A 14,920-nucleotide genomic window follows, 5' to 3' on the forward strand; every position below is an offset into this window, starting at 1 on the left:
ATGCTGCTTGGCCTGCTGTGTTCATCCAGCTCTGCACCTTGTTGTCTCAGATTCTCCAGCATCTGCAGTTCCTACTATCTCTACATTTTTTGAAGATTTTGTTTAGTTTTAGATGTTGAATTTAAGTACACCTGCCAATCCAGAACTTCCATGAACATTCATATTTCAAAATTTTGCTAGCCAATAAATGAAGAGAAGTGTAGCTTGGTAATCTTTTAATATGTTGAATCTTAATTGAAGCACAATAATTCCTGCTGACAGCATTATTTTAAGTTTAAAATTTGATTGCTTTCATAGCTTTAGCCCCTACACATTTTGAAGTAGTTGAATAACATTTAAGTTGTAAATATTTTGTCAAATATTTGGATAAATCTAAAATGATTAGAAGCTTTGTACAAGACAAATATTCCTTCTGTCCCCTATTATATCAACTAACTTTGTAAGCTCTTTTTACAGGATGGAGAAGTGGATGCTGAGGAACTGCAGCGATGTTTAACACAGTCTGGGATACATGGTACCTACAAACGTAAGCGATTCTTTGTGATCTCAAAAATAGAGCATTGAGTATGTGATTAGGACTGCATAAATGCACTTGTTTGAATGTACTCTTCTGGCTATTTTTGAAAACTCATTTAGCAATTTTGCCTGTTTCACAATGTTAAAACGAGTCACTAATTTGACTGGCTAGGTCTTAACTACTTATTTGCAATTCCATCCAATCACAATTTTTGTTCTAAAAGTTACATCTCCAAATTTAAGGCCAAATAAGGTCTAATTTTCATTTATATTACAGAAAAGGTAGGCTAGGTTAACCTATGACAATGGGTAAGCATAATTTAGTTATAATTTGAAATAAAATTATGTACTTATTTGTATGAGAATTAAAACCAATTTTCAAGATTTCAGTAACTTTGTCTTTAGCAAATTAACTATGGAAACGAACTAACCAGTGGGATTGCTTGCTATTTCATTGGTCCTATTGGAAGTTCTTGATTAAATGCTGCTGTTGTGCCTGTTTTTTTGTTTCAACGTTTTGATTTGGATGCCCTGAAGTTTTGTAAAGCACTATATCCTGTTTTTAATAACTAAGAACAATTCGATCTTGGCCAAGTTTACTTGTGAGATGCATGTATTTATGCTTTTACTGCACTTACATTCACTTCATATGCCTAATAATTATGTCTTGTGTTCAGCTTTTAGTTTGGAGACCTGCAGAATCATGATCGCAATGCTGGATGTATCCTAATAACTGTTCATATGATGATGCAACATTTGGAATATTTATCAGCAGCAACCTGTGTAATCTATATCTTATAAATGGTGATGGTTTCTGTATTATTTAAAATGTGGAAAATTTAATTTGTGAAACTGAGTATAATTAGCATGTAAGAAACAAAACACTGGATTCTGGAAATCTGAAATGCAATTGAAACTTCTCAAAACTTGGGTCAGGCACCAACTGTGAAGACAGCAACAAGTGTTTGAGATTGATGACTCTTCAATAGAGGAGATTGTCACTTGAAATGTAAATTCTGTTTCTCTGTGTGCAAGGATGCTGTTAGACAAGATGCGCATTCCAGCATTTTGTTACTTTTCATTGAGATTGAGTAAATGATTTAAGGCCTATTTCTTCTCCATTTCAATTCCTCTGAAGCCAGATTTCCCCCTTAACATTATCTCAATAGAATTTTTTTTTAGAATAAACACAAGTTACAGGTCTATGCTACTGGACTGGTAATCCAGAAGCCTGGACTAAATAGTTCAAATTTCACCATGGCAACTAGGAATATAATCAACCATATAGTTTTATTCCAAAATATAGGATCAGTACCTGTGACTTTTGAAATTACTGTTTTGTCATCAAAAAACAAACTTCTTTTAGAATCCAGCTGTACAGACACCAGACGTTGACATAAGCATAAAATTTGTGGTATTAAAAAACTTATTCAGTCCACTTAATCCTGCTACATCCTCCTTGCTAGCATCTGTGGACAAACTAATCAAATAACAGCTGTAAACATTCATTCCTATAGAATCCTCCCGCCTTGGCCAATGTCCCAGACTATACTATCACTATTCCTGGATATGTGCTGTAACACCAGCAGAAGAGACCTAGCAAAAGTGGCAGTACTGTGGTATATAGTCAGAAATGGATCATTAACATTATTGCTCGGGACCTCATGCATGGGATGAGATCAAGTCAAGCATGGGCCAGGGCAAATGCTACCTCATTACTATCTACTGCCCTCCCTCACCTGAAGAATCAGTACTCCTCCATGTTGAACACTGCTTAGTCAAAGGACTAGCAAAGGTGCAGATCCGTTGTGACTTCAACGTCCATCACCCAAGAGTGGCTGAGCAGCACCCCAACTACTAACTCAGTCCCAAAGAATGTAACTACCATAGTGCCGTGCTGTCCATGTGAGCTGCTTTTCGATTACAACACCTGGATACCCTCTTTTAGGTTGTGCGGCAGTACCACTGTGCAAAATGGGATAGACTTAGAACAGATCTAGTGGCTCTAAACTGGCTGTATCTATACTGTGCTGTGGGCCACTGGCAAGAGCAGAATTGTTTACTACCAAAATTTGTACAGTTTTTTTTTTTTTTTTTTTTTTTTTTTTGGTGTAGTATTTCTCTGTACCATTGCTGCCATCATGCCAGGGAGTTCACTGTCTGGTGCAGTGAGAAGTGAGGGATAGCCTGTCAGGAACAGCACCAGCCATACCAAAATATGACCCTGGTGGTTACAACAAGGCACTACACACGTGCTAAACAGTGAAAGCAGCTTACTAAAGGCAGAGCTGAACAATCCCGTAACCAACAGACCAGATCAGATCAGATCAAAGTTCTGCATTCCCACCCTATCTAAGCATGAGCAGCGCTGAACAATTAAATGATTAACTGGAGGAGGAGACTCCATGAGCACCCTCACTCTCCATGATATCCGAGCCCAGCACATCCATGCAAAAGGCACTACTGTCATCAGCCAAAAGTGCTAAGTGGAAGATCCCCCTTGGCTCCCTCCTGAGGATTCCAACATTGTAGATGCCAGTCGTCAGCAACTTAATTTACTCTGCATTATATCAAGAAATGACTGAACACACTGGAGACAGCAAAAACTGTGGTTGCATAAATACACCTCCCGTTATACTGAGGACTTGCTCCAGACTAGGTGACCTTATCCAAATTGCTCCAGGAGTGTCACCTGAGCTAGGAATCCAGAGGTCCAGCCAAATGCTGTGCGGACATGGGATCAAAGCTTATCACTGCAGCCGGTGGAATTTAAGGTTTTTTTTAAAAGCTATCTAGAATTGTAAAGTTAGTGTAACCACAAAACTATAATTATTGGACAAATCTGTTTGCTTTACTTTTGTCCTCAAGGGAAGGAAGTCTGCCATGTTTAACTGGGCCGGCCTGCATGTGAGTTCAGACCCCACACAGTGTTGATCGGCTCTTAACTGCTCTCTGAATTGGCCCATCAAGCTACTCAGTTGAAGTGTAGCTGGGGATAGACAGTGCCTGTGAAACAAAGCTGGGGGGTGGTGGAATGCTGCAGCAATGGCACCTGAACATTAGTGTTGAAAATTGCTCAAGTCTACTTAAGTTCACAGGAAGCAGGGTAAATCCAGTCTGGCTAATTGCTGCCATATTAATCTCATGTCAATCATTGGCAAGGTGATAAAAGGTGTTGACAGTGATACCAAAGGCCAGTTGCTTACCATTGCTCAGCTTGGCTTTTGCCAGGATAACCTTGAATCCAGACCTCGTTACAGCCTTAGTCCAAACAGGAGCAAAAGAGCTAGCTTCCAGAGATAAGGCGTGTGTCTGTGCTTGAAAGCATGCAACTTCTAATTGAATGATGCATTAAGGAGCCCTATCGATATTGAAGCCATTAGAAATCAGGAAGACTATCCACTGAAGTGTTTACTACCATGGAGAAAAATGGTTGTGGCTTTTAGATGCCAATTTCCTAAGCCACAGCATATTACTGCATGCATTCCTCAGGGCAATGTCCTAGGTTCAGTCATTTATCTGAATAAAGGTTATCATTTTTTTTAACTTTTTTTTTATTTTTGGACTATTGACTAAAGGAAGATACTGTTTCAAATCATGGGACTACGGAAGCTGATGTTGCAGTTTTAAAAAATGAGTTGCCTGAACACACTGTTTTGGAACAATGTTGCCTAATTCAAGCATTGGAGGGGACTGATGGACCACTTGGCTTTGTGAGTGTGTATTTGGGGCACTTTCACCTTTTGATTTGGTTTTTTCATCCAAGACCAGAGTATTTGGCTTGGTAACTTCTTACAATTTCATAGACAACTTCTTGATTAGTTTCTTGTTGAATGGTTCCAGCTTTGTGTTTGGACAATTCAGTAGAAACATCCTTGCCTTTGAGTAGAAAAGTAAAAGAAAATTTTGGCTGCAGCTTCTCTCTGTCTGCGTGGCTGTCATGAGCTCTCTCATGCTCTGTGTGTGTGCGCGTGTGTGTGTGTTTTGTCTGCCTGAAAAGGCAAATCTTCAATCAATGAATGAAAGGATGAGAATCTCATACTCAACGAAGTCAGAAGGGAGCTATAGGAAAACAACTGATTACCTGTAAGTTGGATTGGTGCCAGAACTGTAGTTTACTAGCTTTTTCTTTTTGTTCCTTACCCACCTGTAATATTTCTATTTTGTCTGTTTGTACATGTATGGGATTTTTTTTTTTGCTAGAATTCTAAGTTAGTAACTCATATCTCCTTCCATTGTTTAGACGTTGCAATAAATAGATTTTTTAAAAAATATACTCCTGCTGCACATGCTGTTCTAATCTGAATTACGTCAGTTAATGAAAATTGGGAAATTTTGGTAGTTCAGTAAAATTCTCTCATTTGTGACTACTGTTCAAATAGTGGGGCTTGATTTCTGTCAGACTAACTCAATGAGTCATGACAACAGTCTTACAAAAACATTAATGCAGTTTTTGGTGAAATATTTCTAAATAGTGGTTAATTCTGGGTAAAACTTAGAACTGAAGCATCTACTGTATGCAGACAATCAGCAAAAAACATGACCCTTGACTGGAGCATTTCAGAGAGATATGACTGGAAAGATGGGCTTTAATGAATTTAAAGAGCTATGGGCAGCACTGAATGGATGGAAACAGAACTTCATGATGTATGATCAGGATAGAAGTGGGACAGTAGAACCGCTTGAGCTTGGCCAGGCTATTACATCAATGGGTAAGTAGTGAAATTCATCTTGTACTCCTTTGTTTTTAAGGTGCTGGAAGTTTTTTTTTTGTTTTTTTTTTTTTGAAGCTAATATATTATGAAAGTATTGGATGGTATATCATGTAACTTCCTGCTTGCATTTATAACTTTAAATTACTATGTAAGTCTAGAATAACTAGCTGTTACGGTGGTAAAAAGAAGTTTATCCTAAAACAGATTGTAAAGTCAGTTGATTTTGATGAGAATAGGTTTTTTCTAAACAAGTTAAGTTTTTCTTTTGAAGTATATTTACGAATCTTAAACTATTTTAACTTTAAGTTAGAAACTTGAAGAAAAGAAGGGATTGAGGGAATTGAAAAAATTGAATTCACTTGAAATGCAGAAACCATTATACAAAGTATGTTTGGATTAAAGCTTTAATTCGAGAACTTCCTTACCAAAGTATTGGTAAACATGACACGTAGCAACTTATTTTGTCTTTTGATTGTAAGGACCAGAAGCAGTTATTGGTTATGCAAGGTGATCTCCAGTTGTTCTGCTTTTAGAATAGAAAGTATTTATCTAGGGCATTTCATTCTTCAATTTTGGTAGACAGGAATTAAACGTTTAAAAAATATTGAATAATTCTTTGTTGAAGTTCTCTTAATAGTGGCTTAAAAATGAGCCAGAGGTCTCTTTTTATTAAAAATAAATACAGGATGACACTTTCAAGAAAGCTGTACAATATAACTTTTTAAACTGAAATCTTTTAGGAGTGTTACCACTCGATAATGCACTGCAACCATCTCTAGGTTGGGAAAGCTGTTGAGCATATACTGGAAAAGATGTTACATCTTGTTAGTGCTTCATTATAGCAATGCAATTGATTTTTGCTGGTTGTTCATGGAGTAGCAAAAATCGCAGCTGAAAAGAAAGCATCACTCATTGGTTACGAAAGAAAAAGGTGTTGGTGACATCCTCCAGTTTAATAAGTTCTACAAAAGTTAGAGTAAAAGTGGTACATACAAATGTTGCTTTTCACCTGGAACGCTGCAAGTGGTAATCCCAATAGGTAACAGTTTTCAACAATGAACTTGTGTTCTACACCATCATGTATTTCTGTATTATTCACTCCCACAAATAGCTTCCTGAAAAAATGTTAACTGCCAAGTATTCAGTAATAATTTCTCATCTTAAGTTTTTAAGGTCTAAGCAAAAAGTAAATTTCTGAACATCAAAAGATATTATCTTATTTCACTATGTTAGTTATTGCTAAATTGAAGTCTTCAGTTTCCCCAAGTCTGACTGTTAATTAAACTCCGAGTGATACGTCCACTTTCCCATGATGCGTTAGTACATTTTTAGAGGCTGAAATGCTAAGCATTTATCTTTTAAGCTACTAGTAATTGTCTGTCTGGTACCTGAATGGACACTATTTGAAGAAAAGCTGGAGGGCACATTTCAAAATCTTTATTCAAGTAATGTGTAAGAGGAAAATGTCTGACTATACTATACTCACTGAAGTCTTTTCTTTCTTGTCCAATAAACTTTAGAAAATATCTTTCTAATAATTTGATTCTTAACACTTAAATAAAAACCTTGAATTAATCATTGCTTTTGAAGGAAACTTGGAAGGCAGTGAAGGAACCACCTGCCACCTACCTCCTTTGAAGAAAGAAAAGGAATGTCTAAAATGGAGGGTTAAATACAATGATATAGAAAAAAGATAAGGAAGAAGTACAAGATTTGAGCATATAGCTTTAACAAGAAGGCTTCAACAATAAAGCAAGTAATTAGAAGACAGACTGGGAGGAGATGGTAGTGGAAAATATGAATCTTGGGGACAGAATATGGGAAGGGAGCTGCAGAAGGCTTCAAGCATTATTTTCTCCAGAGTGCCTACCAAAAAATGGAGCTTGGAGTGCTCTGGTGCTGCCTTTCCCACCGCAACACTCCATACTACCTACTTTTTGTTTCCACATGAACGGAAAGAAGAAAAGGCATAGAAACTGGAGAGAAAGGAGAGTTGGGGGAAAGAGAAACCAAAATAGTAAAGGCAGAAAAGAAATGGTGAGATGGAAGAGGATGTCCAGAAACCGTGACCCAAAGAGAGCAAAGTAAGGGAGAGACCACATTTTCTGACTTAACATCTGTCCCACCACTGGTGATTGACTAGAAACATTAAAATCTGACTTCTGGCTGCATTTCACTAAAAATCTGCTTTGGTATTCAAGGTTATCACTGGCTGAGGAGAATAACCATGCAAGAGCCAAATCATGTTGTAAGCGTGCACAGTTGAGTGTAAAGTTAATTAAACTGCTCCACTTAAGCAATATCACGTTTTTGTCTGTACTTTAAAATTCATTTTTTAAAAATTGGTTAATTTTGTAAAATTTGGAGTACTAACTAAATTCGTCTAAGGTTTCACGTATTGTTACACTTGAGTAACGTTTTCTGAATTTTTCTCTGGGCCAGGTCCATGTTACAAGAGTCTACAGTAGTTTATTTGACACAGCTTATGTTTTAGATCTTTGACAAAATCTGTAATGTTCTATTTCTGATACTGATGTTCAGATAAATGTATAGCTATTCTCACATAGCTTATCTTTCTGTTTGGAAGTGCGTTTGTTGAGAAAATTTGAAGTGGTTGACTTTGCAAATTGTATAAATATTCATATGTCATACTGCTGCTTTGGAGCTTATGGCAGTGCCTGCTCTGTTGTGTCACTTGGGATTATCCAATTTGTAACTTGTTAATGAGAGTGCATCAGTTTTTCAATACTAAAGCTGGAATTTTGCCAGAAATATTCTCTCTGGCTGATCAAGATTCCAAATTATAAAATGAGTATTAGTAATGTAAATTCAATCATGTGCTGGTATTTTTGCTATAGCGGATGTTTCATTAATGCGAATTGGCTTTAACACTATCGATGAATAGTGGACGCTGTGCAAATCATAGAATCCCTACAATGTGGAAACAGGCCTTTCGGCCCAACAAGTCCACACCAACCCTTAGAGCATCCCACCCAGATCTGCCCCCTTTATAACCCATCTAATCTACACATCCCTGAACACTGCGGGCAATTTAGCATGGCCAATCCACCTGCACATCTTTGGATTGTGGGAGGAAACTGGAGCACCTGGAGGAAATCCATGCAGACATGGGAAGAATGTGCAGACTCCACATACAGTTGCTTGAAGGTGGAATTGAACCCGGGTTCCTGGCACTGAGGCAGCAGTGCTAACCACTGAGGACATAATGATTTTCAATGGCTATTTTCTATAGTGTGATGTCATACAATGCAACTATCACGTTCTAGGAGAAATACCTGTGAACCTAAAACATTAATTACAGAAAAATTAACTATCAGGTCCTGACCAGTATTTTTTTGGGACACTTTTTTGAGTTTTCAGTTACTGCTGCTCTTTATTAAAACTGTTAATCAGAGTAATTATAAATTTATTAATCCTGAACAATTGAAATAATCTCAAGTATACATAAAATTTTAAATTATTAGATCACTTGTGTTTGCACTTCCTCATTTATTTGCCTCCCACATTTTGTTACTCTCTCCAATTCGTGCAATTACATTTCCACCTTCTGTATCTTACTGAAAGTTTTCACTGGCCTTCAGGTTTCCTCAATGACTTCCATTTTGAACATCTAATTTCTGGGTAGACGTGATCCATTGCAGGGGTTAATTTATGAAAAGCCAAGTATGTGCCATGGAGAATATTTTGTGTGCAAACCACATTTGTACACAGGAAGAACAGTGTCATGTAATAACCTTTTTCTAATTAGCATTTTTTTTGTACGGTTGTTTCTGCAATACCTGTCATCGACTATGGATTTTAGCATCATGGTTCATAAGCCAAAATCTCAAACCAATCTCAGTGACCCACTGAGCCTTGAATTACTACTTGTTTAAGGATGTAACTTAGGATCAGTACGTTTTTTTGCCTTCTATCTTCCTTATAGTATGACTTCTAAAAAATAAAACTAAATGAACTATTACCTAAGAATATTTTGTAGCCACTTGTTTCAAAATGTTATTTTGTACATCCCCAGGGTACCGACTGAGTGCTCAAGCTATAAATGGTATTATAAAACGTTACTGTAAAGATGGCAAGACCTACTTTGATGACTACGTTGCCTGCTGTGTAAAATTAAGGGCAGTTACAGGTATGCGTTATCTATCTTAAATACCTCACTCACTGTTTTATTGGATTTATTACATCCTGAAGAATTTAGTTCAGAATTACTTCTTTATATGTTAAGTAGCTGCGTAAATTTCTTTTGGGGTAGAATAAGTTAATTTTTTTTATTTACCTAGGTGATATATGATGCAGATAATTATCCATTAAATGGGGTTGAATTTTTTTTTTCCCCTGTGGAGATTTTAATCATAGTCTTGAATGACTATATGGGCTATACCATTTTCAGTTTGTAAGATACTCCAAACTTAGAGCACTGTGTCTTTAAAGTATGACTTTTTTTATGATTAACAGCCATAATCATAATTGCGCTCCATTCTTTTAAATGATTCTTTTCTGATTTCAGTAGATCTTTCCTTTTTCTATCTTCTAGCCAATAATCTTGTTTGTCTTGTTCTTTCATGTAACTGAGTTTCCCAAAAAGTTTAAGATTGCTATCCTGCCTATTATTATAACAGATGCCTCCTGGTCTGACCCATGGATGTTTTTACAAATTCCTTCATGGGATGTGCGAGACTGCATTTATTGTCCTGGAGGAGCTGGTGCTTGGGATCAGTGTTGACTGCAAACTAAGTAGAAATAGCCACAAAAATACTTTCACTAGAATAACAAGTCTGAGGCTAAGCGTTCTGAGTAACTCAACATTTTTTTTTAAAATCATTCAAGGGCACGAGTTTGCTGCCTTTACCAGCATTTATTGCTCTGGCCTTCTTCGAACCGCTGCTGCCCTTGGTGTGTAGGGACACCCACAATATAGTTAGAAAAGGAGTGCCAGGATTTTGACCCAGCAATGTTGAAGGAACGGTGATAGAGTTCCAAGTCAGTCTGCCATTTGGCTTGGAGGGATACTTGCAGGTTGTGGTGTTCCCATGCACCTGCTACCTTTTTGCCCTTCTAGAGGGTTTGGAAGATGTGGTTAGAAGAGCCTTGGTGAATTGCTGCAGTGTGTCTAGCAGATGGTACAGATTATCACTACGTTGGTAATCAAAGGAGTGAATGATGGTAGATGAGGTGCCAAACCAAGCAATTTTTTTTTCCCCTAGATGTTAAGCTTTTTGAATATTGTTAGAATTGTACTTAGCAAGAAAAGTGAAGGGTAGCCCATCAAACTCCTGGCTTGTGTCTTGTATATGCGTTCCTGCCAATCCTGGTAACCCTTCACTGTCTTGTTTAATAAGAATCTACCGATCTCCTCCTCAAACATTTCAAAGACTCTGCTTCCACAACGTTCTTAAAAAGAGAGTACGAAGACACTTGATTTTGAGAAGGAAAAAATGGCTTTTCTGTTTTAAATGGGTAGCGCTTGATTTTTAAACTGTTGACTGCTAGTCCTATAATCTCCACAAGAGGAAGCATCCTCTCTTGACTGCCCTGTAAAGACTCGTCAGGATCTTTTCAAAATTTCGATCAAGTCATCTCTTGCTTTTGTAAATTCCAATGGATACAAACCTATCCTGTCTAGTCCTCCGAAGACCTCTCGCTCCATTTCTCTAAATTCCTTCCAATGCATTAACATCCATCCGTAAGAGAGTTGGCCAACACTGCACAGTACTTCAAATAAAGTTCCACCAAGGCCCTGTATAGCTCAGGCATAACGTCCCCGCTTTTGTATTTGGTTCCCCTTGCGATAAGTAACTTCCTAATTACTTGCTATATATCTCCATGCAAAACTATCATGTATATTTTATTCCTTCACTGAACCAGGAAAAAGATTTGGTGCTGCACACCTTTTTTCCATTTTTTTTATTATATTTGGAATAGTGACTTGAACTCTTTATTCACAACTTTGATTTTTTTTGTTGCAGATGCTTTCAGACGAAGAGACAGTCTGCAGCAAGGATATGTGAACTTTGCTTATGATGATGTAAGTTCCTAAATTGCATGATATGTTAGCTTTGAAATTGTTTGTTTGCTCTGAAAGTCTGCAGGGACAACAGCATCAATCACTGACCCTGATGGACACAATGGTAGAAATTGTTTTTAATTTTGAGAATTTCACTAGTGATGTTAGAAGGTTGATATTAGATTTCATTTTTTTAAGAGTTCTAAGGTAATTTTCTTTTAGTTATTTGTTACAGTCTTAATAAATAACAAGTGATTAACAGTTTTCTTGCATTTGTCTAATCATTTGATAAAACTGCTACGAATATGAAATGTGACACACTAATCCAAAAGGCTAGTTATGTTTGTTTGAATCACCCTCTTGAAACATTTTGACTGGATGTAGATGGATTTAACTTGCAAGTTTGTTCATTTTGATATTGTTGTTTATCATGTTCAGAAATTGCAATGTATATTAACCTTTTCATTCTGTTCCACTTTTCTTCAAGTTTATCCAATGCACCATGTCCATTTGAGTGCAACGTTGCATCCATTATGCAAACACTGGCCGCTGATGACCGACCGACAACCAGTGATTTATATTGCTTTGAGGATAAATCGAACTGCTCAAATTGCATACATGTCTAGTCGTTTTGTATATTTTCTTTTTTTATTGTGTAAAATAAAAAAGGAAATTCAATTTTATGATGTGTACACAATTTGTTATGCTATCACTTGCCAAATTTTTTATTTCTTTCATAGCTTGCAAAATATTAATTTACAGGTAAATGGCTTTGCTGCAGTTGTGCCTCTTGGAATTTTGTGTAGTTTAATACAAATGTCTAGGTTTTTAGCCTATTGTAACGTATGATGTAACAACGTTAATATAAATAATCACATTTTTGTGAGCCAAACATCACTTTGCATTTGAATAGCATTTCCATTTGCAGTTTTTTAAAAGATTATATTTTTTTCATGTTTTCATACTGCTTTTTTCACCATGTAATAAAAATCTTTTACTTTCTGGTTAATGCTGGATATACAATTGTCAATGGAATAAAATAAAAACTAGTGACAAGTTTTTTTTAGATGAGGCGTCTTTGTGAGAAAGGAGAAATTACTGTCTTACTATCTATCTGTATTGGGCACAATGTTTGTTTATTGACATTCTCTTTTTTAAAAAAAAATTCCTCCTTGCCTATCTTCTCGCTGTTTTTAAATTTAAAGGCTTGTAGGCCTTCATGCACTTTGTCTTTTTATGTTGTATGACTAAACTCTCCTACTGTCATAAGCAGACTTCATAGTGTGTATTTTTCATCTAAGAGGGTTGCAGTTTCAGACTGTAAGGTGTTCCATTTTCTTCTGTGCAAATTAGCATTGCACTCTGTATCCTGAGTCATCCTGTATGTTCGTTATGTGTCCATGTGACTAGTCATCCAACTGAGGAGGGAGATCTGTGTATCCAGGATATCTGGTGTTTTATATCTGTTTAAGTTTCTTCATTATTATATATATGCAGGGCCTTATTCCAGACTTTGCTTAGTTCAGTTTCCTCCATCCTTTTCCTTAAGTATTCCTTCATTATACAAGAAGTAGTAAATTTTAGAATGTCATTGTAATGTTTCAAAGTTTTTAAATGGCTGTTTCCACTAAGCATGGCAAGATAAAGTGCTGGAATCTCTCTAAATTTCACATTGAGTTTGTATTATGGTTGCTGCGATTAGAAAGATTGGGGAATTCCAGCTGGTGGAGGTTTACTCTCTTGGCTGCAGATTTTTTTTTGAACTTCCAAACTATCTTTTTGCTGGGATCAAGTGTTTAAAATACATACAAATTTTTGGCTTCTTCAGAATGATTGCTTATGTTAACTACTAACATTAAATTTACTGTGCTGGTAATCATACATTCAAACTTTCCAGATGGTGTCCTTTTTTGATCACTTTAGCTGGAACTTCTTTAAAACAAGGATGGCCTTCCTTCATTTAAAAATCACTTCTTTAACAGTACTTTGAAATACTATGAAACTCGGCTGTGAACAGGAATGTATAGCTAAATAATGTAGACTGCCACAGGTTTGATTTTTTTTTTTTGGTTTTTAGTCTGCTGAATTATTTTATTGTAATTGAGGCAACAGCAGCTGTCTTTTGGTCCAGGGCTAAAATTCATTTGAGCAGAATTCAATGTTACTATGTTAATTTGCACTCTAAATAAGTGCCCTAGCAAAAATGGATACGTGTTGATTCAATCTAATTACTAGTCAACACATTTTCATGCTTTACAGAAATTGTAGCATTTTTGATTTTTAGTCACTGTTGCAGTGCAAGATACTTGGCAGCCAATTTGTGCATCGCCAGCTTCCAGAACCGTTCATATGACTCAATAATTTGCTTCAGTGGTGTTGATTTGAGAGATGAGTATTAACCATTGTGGGTATCTCACCTGCACCTCTTGGATAAAATATTTGTGCATCCACCTGAGGAAGATGATGATGATTAACATCTCGTTCAACTGACAACACAAGGTAGTGCAGCACTCCTTTAAGACAGCACTGGTGAATCAGCCTAGATTTCTGTGCAAATCTCTGCAGTGGGATTTGAATGAAACCTTCTGATCCAAACAAGACTATTACTTGGTGAATGACAGCTGACATGTTAATGAAAAGGGGAGAAACTGGCACAAACACAACCATAACAAACTTTGTATCACAAACAATCCAAGGTAGTAGGAATTTTTCAAGTTTCATCAAAAATGGTGGTCTAATCCTGTTCGGTAGTAGCTGAAAAAGTTTGGGGATCTATATTGGTATGAAATGCCTACTGGCTTCCATCATATTTTTACAACTAATCTCTTCAATGTCTTGTGGATGTGAAGTAAATTATTCAAGTGCAGGTTTTTGGGAAAAAGTTGATGCAGGGAATAATTTCATTTTATTGCATCAGTCGCAGCGTGTGATTTTAGAAGACCTAAATTGGAATTGACAGGATATTTGCATAGCAAAGGCAGGAAAGATGTCCGATTTAAAACTGCATTTGACCCATTCTGAAGGGGGGATTTCAATTCATTTTGACCATGGACAGATTTACAGTTTACACTTACAGGTTACAAGGTCAATTCTCTGGTGACTCATGTCACCAGCCGTTGGCTTATGGATCTTTTAATGAGTGGGGTTTATGGTTATGAGGAATTACTCTGAGCAGCAACCCAAAGAACTCTTGAATCCCTGACTGTAGCTGATTAAAGTTTCTGTTGTACCCTCCATGGTAAGTGTTTTAAATCACTGAGAATGTTGTGTGGGTTTTTGATGAACCATTTTCCAGGATTTTCTTTTGAATGGAGCTTGTGGGGGGTTATATAGGTTATCTTTTTTAATTGCTAGGAAGTGTAACCTGACGTACTCTAGTTTTCCATTCAAAGTAAAGTTCTGTCTCAAGAAAATTAATACTTTAAACAGTAGAGTGTAATTACATGTAACGGATTTTGTAATCCAGGCACTCTTCAAAAGTGACTGCCATATCATCGAACATAGTTGGTCAACATTCTTAAATATTCTAAATAGATCAATCCAGAAAAGTTCAATATTTCAGCATTTGTTTCTAAGCAACGTAGATGTAATCCTAAAAACGGCTTTCATAACGTGACTATTGACTACAGATGAGCCATACATGGTATGCAAAATTTAATTTTAC

General features: G+C 36.6%; 1 protein-coding gene across 1 annotated transcript in view; it reads left to right on the forward strand.

Moving 5' to 3' along the window:
* Nucleotides 1–11,939, forward strand: part of LOC109915026 (grancalcin-like) — a 37,856-nt gene extending 25,917 nt beyond the window's left edge. The window contains exons 3-8 of the mRNA XM_020514636.2: nt 457–526; nt 1,194–1,237; nt 5,081–5,228; nt 9,268–9,381; nt 11,219–11,277; nt 11,744–11,939. Coding sequence (XP_020370225.1) covers nt 457–526; nt 1,194–1,237; nt 5,081–5,228; nt 9,268–9,381; nt 11,219–11,277; nt 11,744–11,770 — 462 coding nt within the window. The 3' untranslated portion in view covers nt 11,771–11,939. The remainder of the gene's footprint in view (nt 1–456; nt 527–1,193; nt 1,238–5,080; nt 5,229–9,267; nt 9,382–11,218; nt 11,278–11,743) is intronic.
* Nucleotides 11,940–14,920: the final 2,981 nt, after the last annotated feature.

The sequence above is a fragment of the Rhincodon typus genome, chromosome 7 (assembly GCF_021869965.1).
Source record: "Rhincodon typus isolate 14 chromosome 7, sRhiTyp1.1, whole genome shotgun sequence".
Lineage (NCBI taxonomy): Eukaryota > Metazoa > Chordata > Chondrichthyes > Orectolobiformes > Rhincodontidae > Rhincodon > Rhincodon typus.